Genomic DNA, 16,755 nt, shown 5'->3' with positions numbered 1-16,755 from the left:
GGACTGCATGCCCTGGTCCTGTATACTAATGCTGATGTTGGTATACTACTTGTAGTGTAATTTACTATTTATAGTGTGATTAGTGTGGGTAACATGGTTGCTTTCAGTGTATACTATTTTCCTAATAGTACATATCTACATTTTTCACCTTTTTTACATCCCTCAAGTATTAAACAGTACATACTGTATCTTTTTGGTCTCATAATAGGCCTATATGGAGTGTTAAGAGAGGAGTGAAATGGGAGGTAAGAGTTGGCAATCTCAAGGTTTCCAAACCTTTCTGTTTCAACTGCAAGTATCAAGCCACATCGTCAAGTACTTCTGAGAGACACATCCAACAAATAAATAAATAAATACAATTTATCATACATTTTACATTACATACAGTACATTCCCTTGAGTAAATACCGTATTTACACATGCTTTCTGAGTTGAGATTGAACGCAGCTACGCCGTCAGGATCGGTCGTTCGTATCGACACAGTCATCGGCCTACTTTGCCGGAGCCTTTGCCCTCGTGGCTGAAGCCTCTTCCCCTGGAGCTGTGGCCCGGCACCCGCTGACCCGGCCCGCCGGACCGGTCTAGCGGCTGAGCGTGCCGCGGAGGGGGCGACCCGGAGAAGCTGGTCGGAGAGCGGCTGCGGCCCAGGAAGGCCCCGCCCTCGCGGAGCTCCTGGCGGGAGGGGGAGGAGCTTAGCGAGCGCTGCAGGGAGGAGGAGGAGCTGCGCGGGCGAGGGGGGGGGCTGAAGAGCATGCCGCCGCGGTCCTGCATCAACTGGGTCAGACTGGCCAGGAAGTCGGCGTCACTGGTGCTGCTGGCCCGCACTCTGAACCGCCGCCGTCTGGAGAACAGAACACAAGGCGTTATTAGCAAAATATCTGCCATTTATTCACTCATTCATTTGCTTTACCTGCTCATTCTTATTCAGGATCACGGGCGGCTGGAGCCTATCCCAGCATGCACTGGGCAGAGGTCGCCAGTCCATCACAGGGCTTTCATGCAGCTGTGCTTGGAGGGGTCTAGTTTTATAACGGAGGGAAGGTTACCTCCTGGATACTAAATTTGCTGGCTGAGTAATCCTTCAGATCTGACTCTGGTTAGAGAGTATGGTGGAGACCTAAAGCACCTAGGTTGAGTGGAAATATCTCAGGTCGAGGCGTCTGATGTAGTTAACATCTTTTACTGATGGTGGAATGTGTTACCAGTGGTCTGCAATGAACAGAAATTACAGACAAAGAACAAAGTACAGGATTTAGTAAAATAATGTCATTACCATAATCTACATGAAAGTGAATAATATCAAATAATATCAAACTAAACATTCTTATATGGTTTAAACATTATAAGCTCAGAGTGCCTTGACTCTATCCTACCACAACTGAAACAGCAGCCTGAAGTAGCTAGCAAGATTTAGAATGGCATTTCCCCAATATAACATAATATCGATTATTAATCCTCAATTACCGATTACCATTGAAGTAAAACCAGAAATATAGAATTCACCAACCGGGTAGACATTCACGCACGGCAACACATTGTTGAACCTCTACCATCCACCAAGGAAAGAAGGAAACTGAAACATACTGACAACATGTGCTACTCAGTGAGTAGGCGGGGTTTCCTAGTCAGGTCTGCAGGGGCTGTGTCTTAACAACTACCTAGCAGCAGTAGCAGCCTCATTTTCATCCATGGGACTTTCGTACAGCCGCCCCCAAAGTTATAGAGGTTGAAACTTTGTACACACAACAGAAAGTCCATCAGCATATGGACTGAGCAGAGACATCATCACCATCTTCCTTTATGGCAGGGAGTCTTATCAACCGGGCAACAGGTCGCACATATTCCTTGTCATGGACCTGGATGGCTGCTGAATAGGGTCATCCCAACCGCGCTCAGTCTTCCAAAGGTCTTGTACCAAAACCTTGGCACGGGTAGTATATGGAAGTAGGTAACCCAATGGATCATATTGGGATGCAAGCACCTTGTATATGTGTCTCAAGGTAGGCCGGGAAGATTCCAGGGTGCGACTCTTGTACCCTAGGGTGTCTCGTAAACAGTCCCAGCGCAGGCCCAAGGTGGGTTCCTGGAGGTCGGGGCTTTCCTGAGAAAGCCACAGCTCGCTGCTTTGAGATCTAGCTTCACTGGGCAGGTGGTTGATGACAGTGATGTCGTTGCTTGCCCACTGTCTAATCTCAAAGCCGCCCGCAGAAAGCAGTTCCCTCATCTTGTTCACCAGGTCCCGGGCTTCAGTCACTGTCCCAAGACTCTGCAGGCAATTGTCCACATAGAAAGCCTGTTCGATGGACTCCAAGATGTCTTCATTGCCTGCCTTGTTGTCTTGGACATGTCGCTGCAGTGCGTAGGTGGCGCAGCAGGGACTGCAAGTTGTGCCAAAGGGCAGCACCTGCCACTCATACACTGTGGGTTCTTCTGTCCTCACCAAATCCCTCCAAATGAAGCGGAGCAGTGGCGTGTCGGCGGGAAGAAGCCTCACCTGGTGGAACATGGCTTTGATATCACCACTGACGGCCACCGGTCGCTGACGGAATCTAAGGAGCACTCCGAGGAGAGAAGGACCGAGAGTGGGCCCTGAGAGCAACTGACTATTCAGTGACTTTCCCTTGTAGTTGAACGAACAGTTGAAGACAATCCTGTCCTTACTGTTGTGTGAGACTGCATGATGAGGCAAGTACCAGGACTCCTTTGAGTTCTCGACTTCCTCAAGTGGTACTTTGGCCACATATCCCTTCTGTTCCAGTATCCGCATCTCTGTGCAGTAGACTTCTGCCAGCCTTGGGTCCTTGAGGAGTCTCCTTTCACAACTTCGGAGGTTGGGCAGAACTGCCTCCTTTGGGGCCTGCAGATCCTGGTGGTTAGGTTGGCGAAGGAGAGGAGTCGCATAACGACTTACCCCTTTCACTTTTGTTTTGGTAGTGGCTGATGCTAGGAGCTCCAGGGCTTGCTGATCTTGTTTAGATCTGGTCACTAGCTTCTCGTTGAGATAAGGCAATACATCTATCTGCCACAACCTCTCAACATGGTGACGGAGCTCAGCTTCTGGGGTGACTACCTTAGTGAAGAGACATTGCTGTTCGTGCCCTGGGCTCCTCAAGAGGCTTGTGGGGCCCTGCAATGCCCAACCAAGTCTCGTCCGGACTGCAATGGGGCCTCCTTGTGGACCACTGCTCACAGGCTGTAAGGGCACCAGTAGGTGGGCCATGTCGGATCCAATGAGGATTTGAGGCTGTGCTCTGTGCACTGGCAGAAGAGGTAGGTCACGAAGGTGTCTATACCGCTTCTGAAGTGACTCAACAGGATATGAGTGCTCAGATAGCCCTAGGTGATCAGCAGTGAAAGCATGGTGTACCCAGTACCTTTGTGAGGGTTTGGAAATTGGGGAGATCTCTAAAGAAACACTGGCTCCTTGGACCTGAAGGACGTCTTGGCGGACAGTTTGCAAGGGTAGGGTTTCTGGAACAGACTTCAGCTTTAAGCTCTCTACAGCTGGCTGCAGCACAATGCTGCGCTCCGAACCGTCATCCAAGACGGCGTATGTCTCCATAGATTGTTCCCCATTATGGAGAATAACCTTTACAATCTTCAGCATCACCTTATTTGGACGACTAGGACGATCCATATACAGCTTCTCAGATGGAACTCGGACCATGAGAATGCTCTGATTGCGCTGCTGTGCAACATCGTGTAGGACAGTCAGATGCTGTTCCTTGCAGGTGTTGCAGGGTTTTCTCAGGGTGCAAGAATCCTGTACATGACCACGTGCACACCGCCAGCACCGTTTGTGCTCCTGGATCCACTTCACCTTCTGGTCAGTGGGAAAGGCTTTGAATTGGGTGCAAGCGCTGAGGAAGTGATCCCTTGTGTCACAATGTGGGCAATAAGGCCTGACCTTATTGTCCTTCTTAGGATGCTGATAAGATGGACCTTCTCTTCTCTGCTCTTGGTTGGTGTTGAGATAGATTGCTGTGGTCTTCTCTTTGAAGCGGGTGGTTGTGCGCTGCTCCTTCTTTCTAGGATTGGGTGCACTCTCAGGATACAGATCAGCAGCTCGACTGGCTATCCGTTTGGCCTGTGACTTCATATGTAGCCATGCGGCGAGATCAGGTAGGGCGTAAGTCTTATCCGTGCCAGTCTGTAGGATACCACGAGTTAAGCAGTATTCCACAAAACTGTCTCTGTATCCTGCGGGCATCTTACTTAAGAGCCGGTCGACATGTGAGCCGCACTTAAGCTCGTATTCGTTAGGTCCCTCCAATGTCTTCAACATACCCACCAAGGAGTGAACAGACAGTGAGAAGTTGTCAAAAGCGTCGGCGTCACCATACTTGATTAGCGGAGAGGTCAGTATACTTCCTAGCTCGCTTTGTACTAGCTGGCGTGGCTGGCCATACTTCTCTTGCAAAGCTTGGAGAGCCCTAGTGTAAGGCTCTGGGGCGTGCATGTATGCCTTGGCAAGTTTCAAGGCACTCGGGTGCTTCAGTTGGCCCAATAACACCTGATATTTATACTGCTCGTTCAGGTGCTTGTGGTTGCTCATGAGATTGTCAAGAGCCATCTTGAGGAGTGCGAAGTCGCTCTCTTTGCCGCTCTCAAAGGTAGGCAACGTAGGCTTCGGAATGCCGTATGATGAAGCAATCAGCAGGTCGAGGTAAGGTACAGGAGCAGAACCGGGTGGCGGATACACTACGGCAGATGCTGCATGGTTAGGTGCAGCATTGTAGGGCAGAGCAGGTTGGTAACTGCTATAAATGGGACCTGATGGCTGGATACCCTGAGGGGCTACGTAAGGAGAGAATGGTGGTGGCCTACCTATGGCATCAGGAAGAGACTGCATACTACTTGCCGCAAGATTGGCTGGATCAATAGGTAGTTCAGACAGAGGAGGAGATAACAAAGGGGATTGAGCAAAGTTATGGTGGAACTGGGGATGCGAAGCTCTAGCATCCTCGATACCAGTACAAGCAGCAGGGTGCGCCGAAGCTGAAGACTGATTATTGGACACTGCTACATACTCAACCCGTGGGGCATGCTGGTTATTGGAAGGCGTGGAGTGAAGGGGGTAAGCAGAATACGGGTGTTCCTTACGCTCCTTGGGGTCTCCATCTACTGCCTGGAGGTTGCAGCCCTGGACACTCGATGGTAGTAGAGGCTGAAACTCTGAAACAGCAGCACAGTCAGTCATTGGCTGTTTGAGAGGTACGTTTCCGATATCCTCAGACTGTGTCGGGACAGGGGAAGAAGTCTGCTTCACTTGCAACCCTGGACGCTGTGGGTTTGTCCACTTACCAGTCCGTACAGCGGCATCTGGGACTGAGGCAGATGCACCTACATCTCCATCCTGGAGCAATGAAGATACAAGTCGCGCTCTCTCAAACTCAATCTCTTTCATCTTGAGGCGACGGTGCCGCTCCATTCTTCTTGTAATAACTTCCCGGTTCTTATGGGCTAACTCTTGGCGGAGCATTGCTTCTCTAGCTTGAGCATCTAAACGCTGGCATTCCTGTTCAGCATGGTCTTCCTCCTCAAGCTGTCGATGTAGCTCCTTCAGTTCAAGACGTGCAACCTGTTCATTCAGCACTGCAACCTGCAGGGCTGTGAGACCACTCTCAGTTATCCTACTGGAAGATGAAGAGGCGCTGTGTGCATGTGAAGCATTAGACCTAGGCTTCGAAGATGGATGACTATGGAATGAACTGGGTTGTGACTTCCTCTCTTCTTGGGGCAGGTGTGTGTGACGCAGTTCAGCCATGGGGAAGTAGCCAACAGTATAATCAGACAGGTGTGGTGGAGGTCTAATCTCCCTGGGAGGTCTCCGGCGTACCACTTGTGGATCCGCTCCGACTTCGGTGTCCTCAGGCTCCATTATCTTCGGTAATTACTCGATCCGGCTCGAAGGACCACTTATAACGGAGGGAAGGTTACCTCCTGGATACTAAATTTGCTGGCTGAGTAATCCTTCAGATCTGACTCTGGTTAGAGAGTATGGTGGAGACCTAAAGCACCTAGGTTGAGTGGAAATATCTCAGGTCGAGGCGTCTGATGTAGTTAACATCTTTTACTGATGGTGGAATGTGTTACCAGTGGTCTGCAATGAACAGAAATTACAGACAAAGAACAAAGTACAGGATTTAGTAAAATAATGTCATTACCATAATCTACATGAAAGTGAATAATATCAAATAATATCAAACTAAACATTCTTATATGGTTTAAACATTATAAGCTCAGAGTGCCTTGACTCTATCCTACCACAACTGAAACAGCAGCCTGAAGTAGCTAGCAAGATTTAGAATGGCATTTCCCCAATATAACATAATATCGATTATTAATCCTCAATTACCGATTACCATTGAAGTAAAACCAGAAATATAGAATTCACCAACCGGGTAGACATTCACGCACGGCAACACATTGTTGAACCTCTACCATCCACCAAGGAAAGAAGGAAACTGAAACATACTGACAACATGTGCTACTCAGTGAGTAGGCGGGGTTTCCTAGTCAGGTCTGCAGGGGCTGTGTCTTAACAACTACCTAGCAGCAGTAGCAGCCTCATTTTCATCCATGGGACTTTCGTACAAGTTTAGTAAGTCTAGTTTTGTTTTTGTTTGAGTCTAAGTTATGTTTCAAGTTGAGGTTGTAGAGCTAATGATGTTTTATTAATCATAATAAAAGTATTACTTCTAACCATCTCCAATCTCCAATCCACCTGACCTGCATGTCTTTTGAATGTGGCAGGACACTGGAGTACCTGGAGGAAACCCACATGAACACAGGGAGAACATGCAAGCTCCACCTGGGTCCTTCTTACTGTGACGAGACAGTGAATATCTACCACCTAATAACTGCCAAATGTGTTCTCATTCAGCTCTAAGAAAATCTGGGTCATTTTGTAACATCTCCACTGTGCATAGCTCATACCTGTTGTCCACACAGGGGCGGAGAGGTGGTTTCCCAGGAGGCGGTCGAGGCAGAAACCTGCTAGTGAGCTGCTCGGGTATAAGAGAGGCGCTCACAGGACGCGGGATCTTACTCTTACTGCCTGACGAGGAGGACAGAGAGAGAGGCTCTTCTCCGAGCCAGTCCGACCTGGAGCCTCGCTCTGAGGAGAGCCTGTCCCTGGGCAGAACGCAAGGCAGGTTGTCGCAAGACAGAGACGGAGAGGGCGAGTGGGTGGGGGAGCCGGGGACCGGGCTGCTCCAGCGGTGACGCCTTTCCATGGCGAGGTCCCTGCCGGGAGAGTCCAGGGGAGCGCCGGGGTCCCGTACGGGGATTCGGCTCAACCTCGGGGATGAGGGAGAGTCTCTTCGCCGGAGCAGAGCCGGGGGCGGGGAGGAGGAGACCGTGCCGGCGCTCTCCACGGCGCCTCCGGCCACATCGGCTTGAGGCTGCTGGTTCGGCTCTGAGGAACGATCGGGCAGCCCGGAATCACTCTCCGGGTCTCTGTCGTTGGTCAAATGAGCTGCGGGGCCTTTGACCAGGTTTGGCACTGGAGATAACTCCAACTTCCCTCCGTCCTTTACGATTTCTTCAGGGGGTTCGTCAGGTTTGACGGACGGGGCCTCTAGTGGTATCGCATCACTCTTCTCCTGCACAGGGGACTGTAGCACACAGCTGGAGGACTGAGGAGAGATGACAGATTTAGACAGACTGAGACTATATGAAGAGTTCTAAGAGTTCTGAAATGTACGAAGAGGTGTGTATTTGTCAATCAAAAACTAAAGTTACCTCCTATTTTTTTTACCATTACCTTGAAATCAAATTTTGTGCGATCAATTGTTTTTCAAGAGTATGTGTATTATTATCAAATGGTGTACATCTCATTTTGGAACAAACGTCTTTTAGCTTGTGTCAATCTTGGGCTCAGTTCATGTTCAGCAAAACCTTACCTGGTCCATCTGGGTTCTACTCATGTGCATGACTGAAGGCATCTGTCCCAGCATCCCCGGCAGCCTCCTGTGGCCCAGTAACCATGTGCCGGGCATGGTCATCTGAGACAGGACAGGGCTGCTGGGAACCGCTGTAGACTGGCCGTCCTGAGGCTCAGAGGAGTGGCTGTCGGTTTCGGCAGGCGCGTGGACCCCCGGCTTGTCCTCGTGAAGGGCTTCCGCTGGGGGCTTGGCGGCTCCGGAACCGCCGCCTTGCTCCAGCTCCAGCATCACCCACTCCTGGGAGTCTCCCTCCTGGGGCACGGGACTGAGGTTCACGGCCACGAAGCCGCTGCTCGCCGCGCCCTCCTCCTGGTCCGGGGTCGCCGTGCCGGTGTGCTCCTCGTCGCAGGGAGGCGTCTGCTCCCCTAGTCCCCTCTCGGGAATGGATTTCTCCCCCACCTGGGACAGGACGGGGCGCTGCTTGCCCAGGCTGAAACGAGAGAGTCGAGTTGTTAAAGCGGGTCCTGCTCTGTTTTGAATAAAATCTTTGCAGGCTAATCGAAGTACTCACTAGGCCTCGAGGAAACGTTCGATGGTGGGCTTGGGCTCCGGCGCGAGCCTCTTCTCGAACGCCAAGCTCTGACTGTGTCTCATCCTCCGGAGCAGCGGCGCGGCTCGGTCCAGGAACATGGTCTCCGATCGCACCCGTCTGGGAGAACTCTGCATGGAGCCCGTGTTGGGGCTCTGGTTCCCCTGGTTCTGACTGTGCTCGTCCTCACTCACCACCTGAGCAGAACGGACGAAGAGAATGCCCCAAAAATTTGAACAATGCGGTTATGTCCCAAGAAAATTACAATAGGGAATCTATTTTTAAAAAGGAGGGTGGGTAGTCCCATCATTTTTTCTTTATTGAGACAGTAGAAAGGCAGAGGGAGAGAGAGGAGGTGAGACTCAGGGAGAGAAAGTCCTGGTGGGATTCTAGTCAAGGCCAAAATGCAGTGATAGTGGTGGGGGATCTTAACCATTACACCATCTCTGGGCAAATTGCATGTGTTCTTTAATGTAGCAGGCTAATGTTAAAATTCCACTGTAATGTATTCATGGCTTTGGGGGGGGGGGGGGTTCTTGTGCGTAGTGTCCACTGCAATGCAGCTAAACTGTCCATCCCGCTGCACAGAAAGAGAAGCAGGTAAGAGGAACATTTTTTTGACACCCACAGCAGGAGGAGCGAGTAGTAAAACCGTTCCTGTCTCTACGGCGGCCCTGACCTTCCTGATGAGCGGCTGCGAGTGTTTGTGGTTCCGGTTGCGGTCCATCTCCTCCCACACGTCGCCTCCCTGGGTGGTCGGCGTGGGGATGGGGGGGCAGTTGTCGGCGTCGCTGAGGCGCTCCCCTTGCAGGACGTCCTCGGTGTTCTCCCGCTGCAGCTCGCCCGGCAGCACCGAAGCGTTGGCCATGCTGTGGAGGACACAGGCGAGAGGGGAGGGAAGGTCACCCGGCTGCTCCTCTCTCCGGCGCAAACTAGAGCAGTGATTTCTCGGGGATCTCTGACAGTGCAGATTTGTGTTCTAAAAAAAGCCACTGCGCTGCATATGAATGGAACTTTGAACGGCACAAGCAAAACGGCAACAATGAGCCTAAAACGACTCTTAAAAAATGGCTTTATATCGATACTGATTGAATCAAAGAGCTTTCTTTAGCTGTAATTACCCCATATATGCTGGTGTGAGGCGGGTGAGCTGCTGAGCAGTGGTTGCTGCGGCAGTGATGGTCAGCATATCCTCTGAATCGCATTTCTCCCAGTCGTACGGGTCGTTCTCCAGCACGTTGTGGCTCTTCATAGCGTTCTCAAACACTGACATCAGGAGCTGTCACAGAGAAACCGCACGCATCAGCATGTGACAGTTGACAAGGGAAAAAATGGTACAAAATATTAGGGATGGAACGATATGCTTATCTCACGATACGATTTGATATGCGATATGGGCTTCACGATCCGATACAACCACGATACAATGTAATAAATAAAAGTTCAGTGACAACAAAGTCACTGACGACTGTGCAGAACTATGTTTATTTCTGAGACACAAATGGCTTACAAATGGCTTACTAGAATGTAGACAATTCAAAATGTCATTACAAAGTAATATCATTTCGATGGAGAGCTTGTGAAATTGTCATGGTCAAGCCGTCTCATTTGTGATTACTACAGCAGAATAAAATGTAGCTAATATCAAGATTCATTTTTCTGCCCCACGATACGTATTGTCACATTTTTGTATTGCGATGTATTGAATTTTGATATATCATCCCATCCCTACTAAATATCCCAAACAGTGCATGACCTACCTGATAGTCAGGCTTAGTGAAGTAGTCCAAGGTCAAAATATGATCCAGGAAAATACTGAACTCTGAAGGAAGGTGCTTCAGCATCAGTCGATGGTCATACGTCTCTTTTAGATTTCCTACTTGCTCCTAAGAGTAGAGAGGGGGAAACAGGAACGTTTTAGTGGATATACTGTACACACAGTGAGTTAATATTCTATACTGATGAAACCATGGAAGGACATACTTTGTCTTTGACTTTCCTCCAGGGCAGCTGACCAACCATGAATTCAACCAGCATGTAGAAGAGAGACCAGAGGTCGTCATGACGACCCATTTCCTGCAGATTCAGACACACAAGGGTGAGCAAGGTAAATAAAAAGATAAATAATAAAGAAAAGGATTGCTGAGCAGAATGCATCTTTGGTCCATGCTCACCTTATTCTTGTGTGCATTGACTGAAGCGTATCGCACAGTTCCTCTGAAGCCCGCCACAGGACGAGGCTGAGAGAGAATTAAGATATAGTGAAATAAAAAAAGAAAAAAAGACCTGTGCTGAGGTAATTAGAATGCAGGAAAAAACACCCTCTATCCTTTAAAAGGGTTAGTTCAGATTTTTTTTTACCCTAAGTGTTATAAATAATGCACTCCTAGTGCTGTCAAGGCATTTGGAGTATCACTGGATCAATACTCTCTCGTCAGAGTGCAGAATGCAAACATCAATTAGCATTTTACTAGCAAGTATCATTGCTCTACACATGGTCATGAAGCCATCAACTACAAGCATTTAAAAGAAACTCTACCTGCAAATAAATAGTTACAACTATCCATAATTAGATATACAGTATGGGCATTTATATCACATAATTGAAGCACAATTCACTTTTTTTTGTTTTGGACCTTTTGTTAGAAGGACTTCTTTTGTATCAATATGCTGGACGAAGCCTCAACAGTCAACACATTATCCCTTGCATCGGCTCCTCAATGAGGAAGGTTGATGCAGAATACTTACTGGTCGGACTTCCTGGCAGGAGTTGGTAAACTGACGGGCCAAGCCGAAATCAAGCATGTAGCAGCATCTGCATGTACTGGCTAGTCTTCCCATCGCAAAGTTAGACTGGAATTTTAATGACAGAGATAAAGACTTGTTGGAGCTCATCGTTTTAATTTTATTAAGCTGAAACAAGATCAGCTGTAACTGTCGATCATATAAGATGCTAAAGAAATGTTTTCGCCTACAGGTCAACTTACTGGTTTGATGTCACGGTGCAGGAAGCCTACAGAGTGGATGCTCTCAATGGCCTCCAGGATCTGCCTGCCGAGCCTCAAAGTGGTGGAGACGGAAAAGGTGCCGCGGGTCATGGTTCTGCGTAAATCTGCCAGATTCCTCCCCTTGAGGCGGGAAATCAGTGCGATATATCAGAGTCAGTGATGTAAAATCATGCGTTGTCAAAAGCAATAACTTCAGTGGTATTAAGAGATCCTACCTGGAGTTCCATCACCACATAGTTGAAGCGATCGTTCCGGCCACAGCCCACAAAACGACACACGTGGTCTTTGCCTGTCAATATACAACAAACAGTGTTATAATGTCCATGGGTACCATAATTTCTATGGCCTATATGTTTACATGATTATTATTATTAATATAATATCAATATGGTTTGAGACACACAGGTATTCTGTTCAAAAACCTGCATAACCTCAAAACACTGATTATGTAACAGCTGAAAATCACAGCTGGAATATGCCGGTATTAGCTGGAACACTTTATAGACACTATAAACCCCTTTGCTGTGTGTTTTTACAGTCTGTGCAAGTTCTGTTTCCAACACACAACTTCTCCTGTAAATGACCTTAACCGGGAAATGACGCAGCACCTGGAAGTGCGCTGTGCATTTAAATGCACTGTGTCACTGACAGGATGACCGTGCCACTCACCCTGAAGCTTCTTCAGCACGGCTACCTCCATCTTCAGGACCTGTTTGGGTTGCTGGGCGGACTCCACCTTCAAGGCCACGTTGGCTTGGCTCAGCTGATCCAAAACCTCGTAGATCTCCCCGAACCCGCCCCCGCCTATCTTCTTCACCTGCAGAGAGAGACACTAGAGTGAGCTAGAGTGAACAGAAGGGATGATCCACTGTCCATCTAAAACACTGTTGAAAGGAAATGTGTGCTCCTCATCAGGCCACCAGTGTTTGAGTAAATTGACATGATTGTGTGTTTTCTTCTCCTTCAGCAACACTTACCACTCTCCATCTCTCTCGGACCACGTCTGCCACTGACAGGATGTCTGTCTGCTCTCCAGTCCCACTCATCCTGAGTGCTCTCAGCTGCAGCCTGCACCTGGCATCAGTGACGCAGGCCTCTCACTGAAACAAGCAAATACAGTTTCATGTTTAGTTCAATTTTCTCTGTAACAACCACTGACACCATGAATTTACAGTGTCCTGCACGCTATCGAGCACACACCAGATGAATGGATGGATCATTCATCGTTATGGCTGGCATGCGGTTGGGACCAGCAGCATGGTATTTACATGGCAATCATTCAGCAAAAACTTGTAACGCGCACTTTAAGAAAATCATTTAGACAGTTACTGAGGTTACTGTACTACAAGTCTGCACGTCCCATGCAAAAGAGCTAACGTTAGGATGATGATCACAGTGGAGCCAGCTAGCAATGGTTGATTTGTTTGACTCAGTGCCAAAACACAACTGTATCTAGCGCAGTGGCAATCACGGCTAGTAAATCGTCATCAACCGGTTGTTTGAGATGTTTATTATTTCATAGACAAGTCTTTAATAATCTAATTTAGATGATGCTGTTCAATGCGGCGGCTGGCGCGCCTGTTAACAAGCTAACTAGCATGTTTACTAATGGATAACCGTTAGCTAGCTAACCTCCGACCTAACTTACCTTACTTGGTTGCACCATTGCAATCCCAGGCGGCGTATCAAAACCAAACATTCAGCTACTACGACTCTCCATGTTCCGAATCTGTCGTTGGGTCATTCCATGCGATGGTTTATTTCTAAAATAAAATAATGGTGATGGAACATAGCTAACGTTGGCTAAAGTTAGCTTGCTAATGGAAGCAGAGTGATGCCCTGCTGCTTCTCACAGCAGCAGCGGTGACGTCACAGGGCTAGCCTCTCCTGATTGATCCTCCTGCAAACTCCTGCATCCTTGTCATATTGGTGTTATTGGAAAGGGGAAATACATAAAGAAGCACAGATTGCAGAGCGCTGACATGTAGCTAATGGGGTTTCAAGTGCTCAGAGAACAAGGCAACAATGCAGCCTCAGCATTGTTGGGTGACCGGTCAATCAGATCAGTCGTGATGCCCACAGCATCACAACAACTGGGGCGAGTAACATTTGACATGACACCTTTTATGTACAATCTTAGTTTACATTGCAGTCGCCTATGAGCAACATTGCGGTTTTAAAGGGCAGGCATTCACAAACCCAGCGGCAGCAGGAGCCAATCACAACCTGCATGCTCACTAGGCGGCAATGCGACCTTCAAATGCTGCTCGAAAGATCCTACTTCGACTATTGCAATTCATAAATATATCTTTCAAATGCGTTTGGTCGGAAATAATAACAAAAAGGACACTCCTGTGACAAAAGTAATGTGTTTGTGGATGTTGTTTTATTTTAAAAATCAAGTGGCACAATGACAGTTTGTGGCAGTGCAGTTCACTGTATTCTACCAGAGTCTGACAGAACAAATGACAACCAGGTTTGGTGCTACTCTGATGTGTTTGTTGTGCAAGGAAATCAAACACATACTCCTCAGGTGTGGGAAAAAGATGCCATCTGGCCCCAGCTTCGTGGCGTTCAAAAAACAAATTATCGTCCTTTCATCACTATATGTGAAAACACACAGCATGACTCAAGTCAACTCTGTTCTCACAGCACCATCTTAGAATCCAGAGGCCCTGTGATTTTTTTTTTCTTTGTATCAGTGACTGTCTCTTGCACCACAGCTTTTGAGGATATGGTGCTTAGTGTCACAATCCTGAGGAGAGTGAGCTTTTGTACAAAGGCAAAATGTACAAAGCCTATAAGAGCAGAGATCTGAGGAGCTTTCTAAACAAGAAACGTTTCTACCACAATGACTGATGAACACCAACAGCTCAACTAAGAAGAAATTAAGGGTCATTCCATCTGAAATCAGACAGGTTGCCACATCTTTAACCAACTGTATGAATAGATATGGAGTTTGGGCCCTGAATTCCAAATAGTTTACATGAAATAAAGGTTCAATTAAACTCCAAAATGGCCACTTTATATTGGGGCAATCCATAAATACAAATCAAGCTATGTATTTTATTGTTTTGTGGTTTATCTTCATTAGTGGAAAATCACGTGGGCATATTTGCTCAACCTCAGAACTTTAACCTTTTACAGATATTTGTATGCATGTAATGTGTAGAAATTTGCATTATCCTTATGAAACTCCCTCATGATAAATGATCATTTTAGTAATCTCTGTTCTGATGTACATTTTAATCAAATATAGCCTTTGGGCAGCAGGGGTCACTGTTCTTAGCCAATATTCAAATGACTTCTAGAAAATATGACAGCCAAACCACTGATAGGCCTATGATATATAAAGAGCCAGCCTGACAAAGGAACACTCACTTTTTCACTGATTTTTTTTCTTCATTTTTGTTTATTTATTTTAACCATTAGTTCATCTTTGATAAAGACAGCTTGGAGGAAATTTCAAATAACATCTGACTGTGCAATGACTGAAGAGTATAATTCTGAATATGGTTCATCTTTTTACCATGATGGAATTTCATAAGGATGATAAAATATGCCCACATTTGACTTTTTATCAATAAGTTCTGTATCTACAGTCGCATCAAAATCTTGGTTATCTTGATTATGTGTTCTATACATTCTGTGTAATTACCATAATAAAAATCAGATTTTTATTTATTGCCTCAAATATACTCACATAAACGTTTTGCCCCCCAAGATGGTGACCATTTGGGAGCCCATTTGGAGCACTGTATCTTTAAAACTATGTACAATATCATCATCAGAGTTCATCTTTATTCATTTCAATACACAAGGATTGTGTGAAAACAATACAAGGACAATTTGTGACCTAAGCCTGTAAAACTCCTGTCTGATTTCAGATGCGATGACTCCTAACCAAACTAAGGCCTTTCATCAACAAGGTTTTTATCCATTCAAAATTTTGTGTTTTACACCTGGAGAAATCATCCTCAGTGTCCAGTACTGTGTTACAGTACTAGTCATAGTTTTATAGTTATAATAAGATAAGATGGAACTTTGATCCCTGTGGGGAAGCAAATCAGATTGTGGATATTACTATAGCAGAGCTGATTGATTTCAACACATTTGTTGCCTCACCGACAGCCAATTTGACCGCTAATAGACATCTTACCACAAGAGTCTGAATAATATCTGTTACTTTGGGGATTTGTCTGCAGCACTCTGGGCAATTTATTGTACATTGAGATGATCAGAGATATGAGAGACACATTCATTGTTCCACTGAAAACAGAATCTTGACATTGTGAGTGAAATCCTTTAAGCTGCAGCAGTAAAAGTGATGAAACCCTTGTTACATTTGCTGTGGAAGCAGTTTGAAAGACTAGATCTCCTCTTAATTCACACGGCATCTGTGTTTCTGCTGCAGCATTTGACTTTGCTGCAGATATCATCCAAGACCTGCAGAGTCTGAACCAGATCACAACTGAGCTACAGGACAGGTTGTATTATTGATGACAGTAAAAGTAAAACGTGCATCATCACATTGTACATTATTTTATGGCCATTTCAACTACAAACTTACTTACTCACTACTTCAATAAAAATGACAATAATAGAACTCTTGTGATTATTTGTCATAAAGTACAGTAATGTGTTTCAGTTGCCATGACCAAATATGTTGCTCACTTGCCACCACTCATAGGCTCATATAGGAAAGAAAAGAGATGTGAGTCAGGTAAAAACTCCAGAAGTAATTCAGAAAAGAGCCTCAGCTGAAACCTAGTAAACACATAAAGGACTGTGCAAACTTTTAATTCAAAGGTTTCGATCTGACAACAGAGAAATGATCTGTGAAGATCGTGGTTCTCAGCAACACTCTAAGCTTCCTAAATCTCAGTGGTTGTAGTTTGGTTTGAAATTACAGGTTTCATTCCAAAACGCGAAAAACTTTTCTTTTTTTACTTGATATTTATTGTTAAACATATTGATTTCATCCTCTAAAATATTACCATTTTGCATGTAAATAGCTCAAGATACCCAATAAGAGTAATATTCAATTGTGGGTTGGGCCTCATCTTTGGGGGGTCCTGGGGTTAACCAGTGTCTCATTTACCAACTGCATGAGGAGTGATAAGTCGTCCTAATTTCACTCTTTTGTCAGAGTTGTCTACTACTAGTTGCATTGATATCTTAATCAAATATGTTTAAATCACATAAATGTTAATAATTCATGTTGTGTTGTGTCTTCTCATAGCAGTGACAGAGAGTGCCATAACCCAGA

General features: G+C 46.4%; 1 protein-coding gene across 2 annotated transcripts; it reads right to left on the bottom strand.

The window, feature by feature from the left end:
* Positions 1-468: 468 nt before the first annotated feature.
* Positions 469-13,271, bottom strand: ttbk2b (tau tubulin kinase 2b). 2 transcript variants are annotated; one of them, XM_071540699.1, is made up of 15 exons: positions 13,140-13,271; positions 12,464-12,586; positions 12,156-12,303; positions 11,702-11,775; positions 11,466-11,606; positions 11,227-11,331; positions 10,653-10,718; positions 10,462-10,554; positions 10,239-10,364; positions 9,600-9,757; positions 9,158-9,347; positions 8,461-8,675; positions 7,908-8,379; positions 6,940-7,640; positions 469-841 (listed from the first exon to the last, which is right to left on the bottom strand). In XM_071540699.1, exons 2-15 carry the CDS (start codon positions 12,530-12,532, stop codon positions 484-486), a joined length of 2,916 nt encoding a protein of 971 aa, XP_071396800.1. In that variant the 5' UTR covers positions 12,533-12,586; positions 13,140-13,271; the 3' UTR covers positions 469-483. The 2 variants fall into 2 exon arrangements, with proteins under 2 accessions (XP_071396800.1, XP_071396799.1); XM_071540698.1 differs by having other exon boundaries at positions 13,135-13,249.
* Positions 13,272-16,755: the final 3,484 nt, after the last annotated feature.

The sequence above is a fragment of the Centroberyx affinis genome, unplaced genomic scaffold, assembly GCF_046629955.1.
Source record: "Centroberyx affinis isolate AG114_WGS23_722 - 3 ecotype Tasmania unplaced genomic scaffold, CSIRO-AGI_Caff_v1 ptg003709l_1, whole genome shotgun sequence".
In the NCBI taxonomy this organism is placed as follows: Eukaryota; Metazoa; Chordata; class Actinopteri; order Beryciformes; family Berycidae; genus Centroberyx; species Centroberyx affinis.
Note: the sequence above shows the minus strand (reverse complement) of the source record. Positions and strands in the feature narration are given on the sequence as shown.

Excerpts from the sequence above, each read along its gene's own strand:
- ttbk2b (XM_071540699.1), bottom strand. The coding sequence starts at position 12,532 with ATGAGTGGGACTGGAGAGCAGACAGACATCCTGTCAGTGGCAGACGTG. Across the intron at positions 12,304-12,463 it reads TCCGAGAGAGATGGAGAGTG|GTGAAGAAGATAGGCGGGGG; the intron begins GTAAGTGTTGCT and ends CTCTCTCTGCAG. Across the intron at positions 11,776-12,155 it reads CGTGCTGAAGAAGCTTCAGG|GCAAAGACCACGTGTGTCGT; the intron begins GTGAGTGGCACG and ends GTATATTGACAG.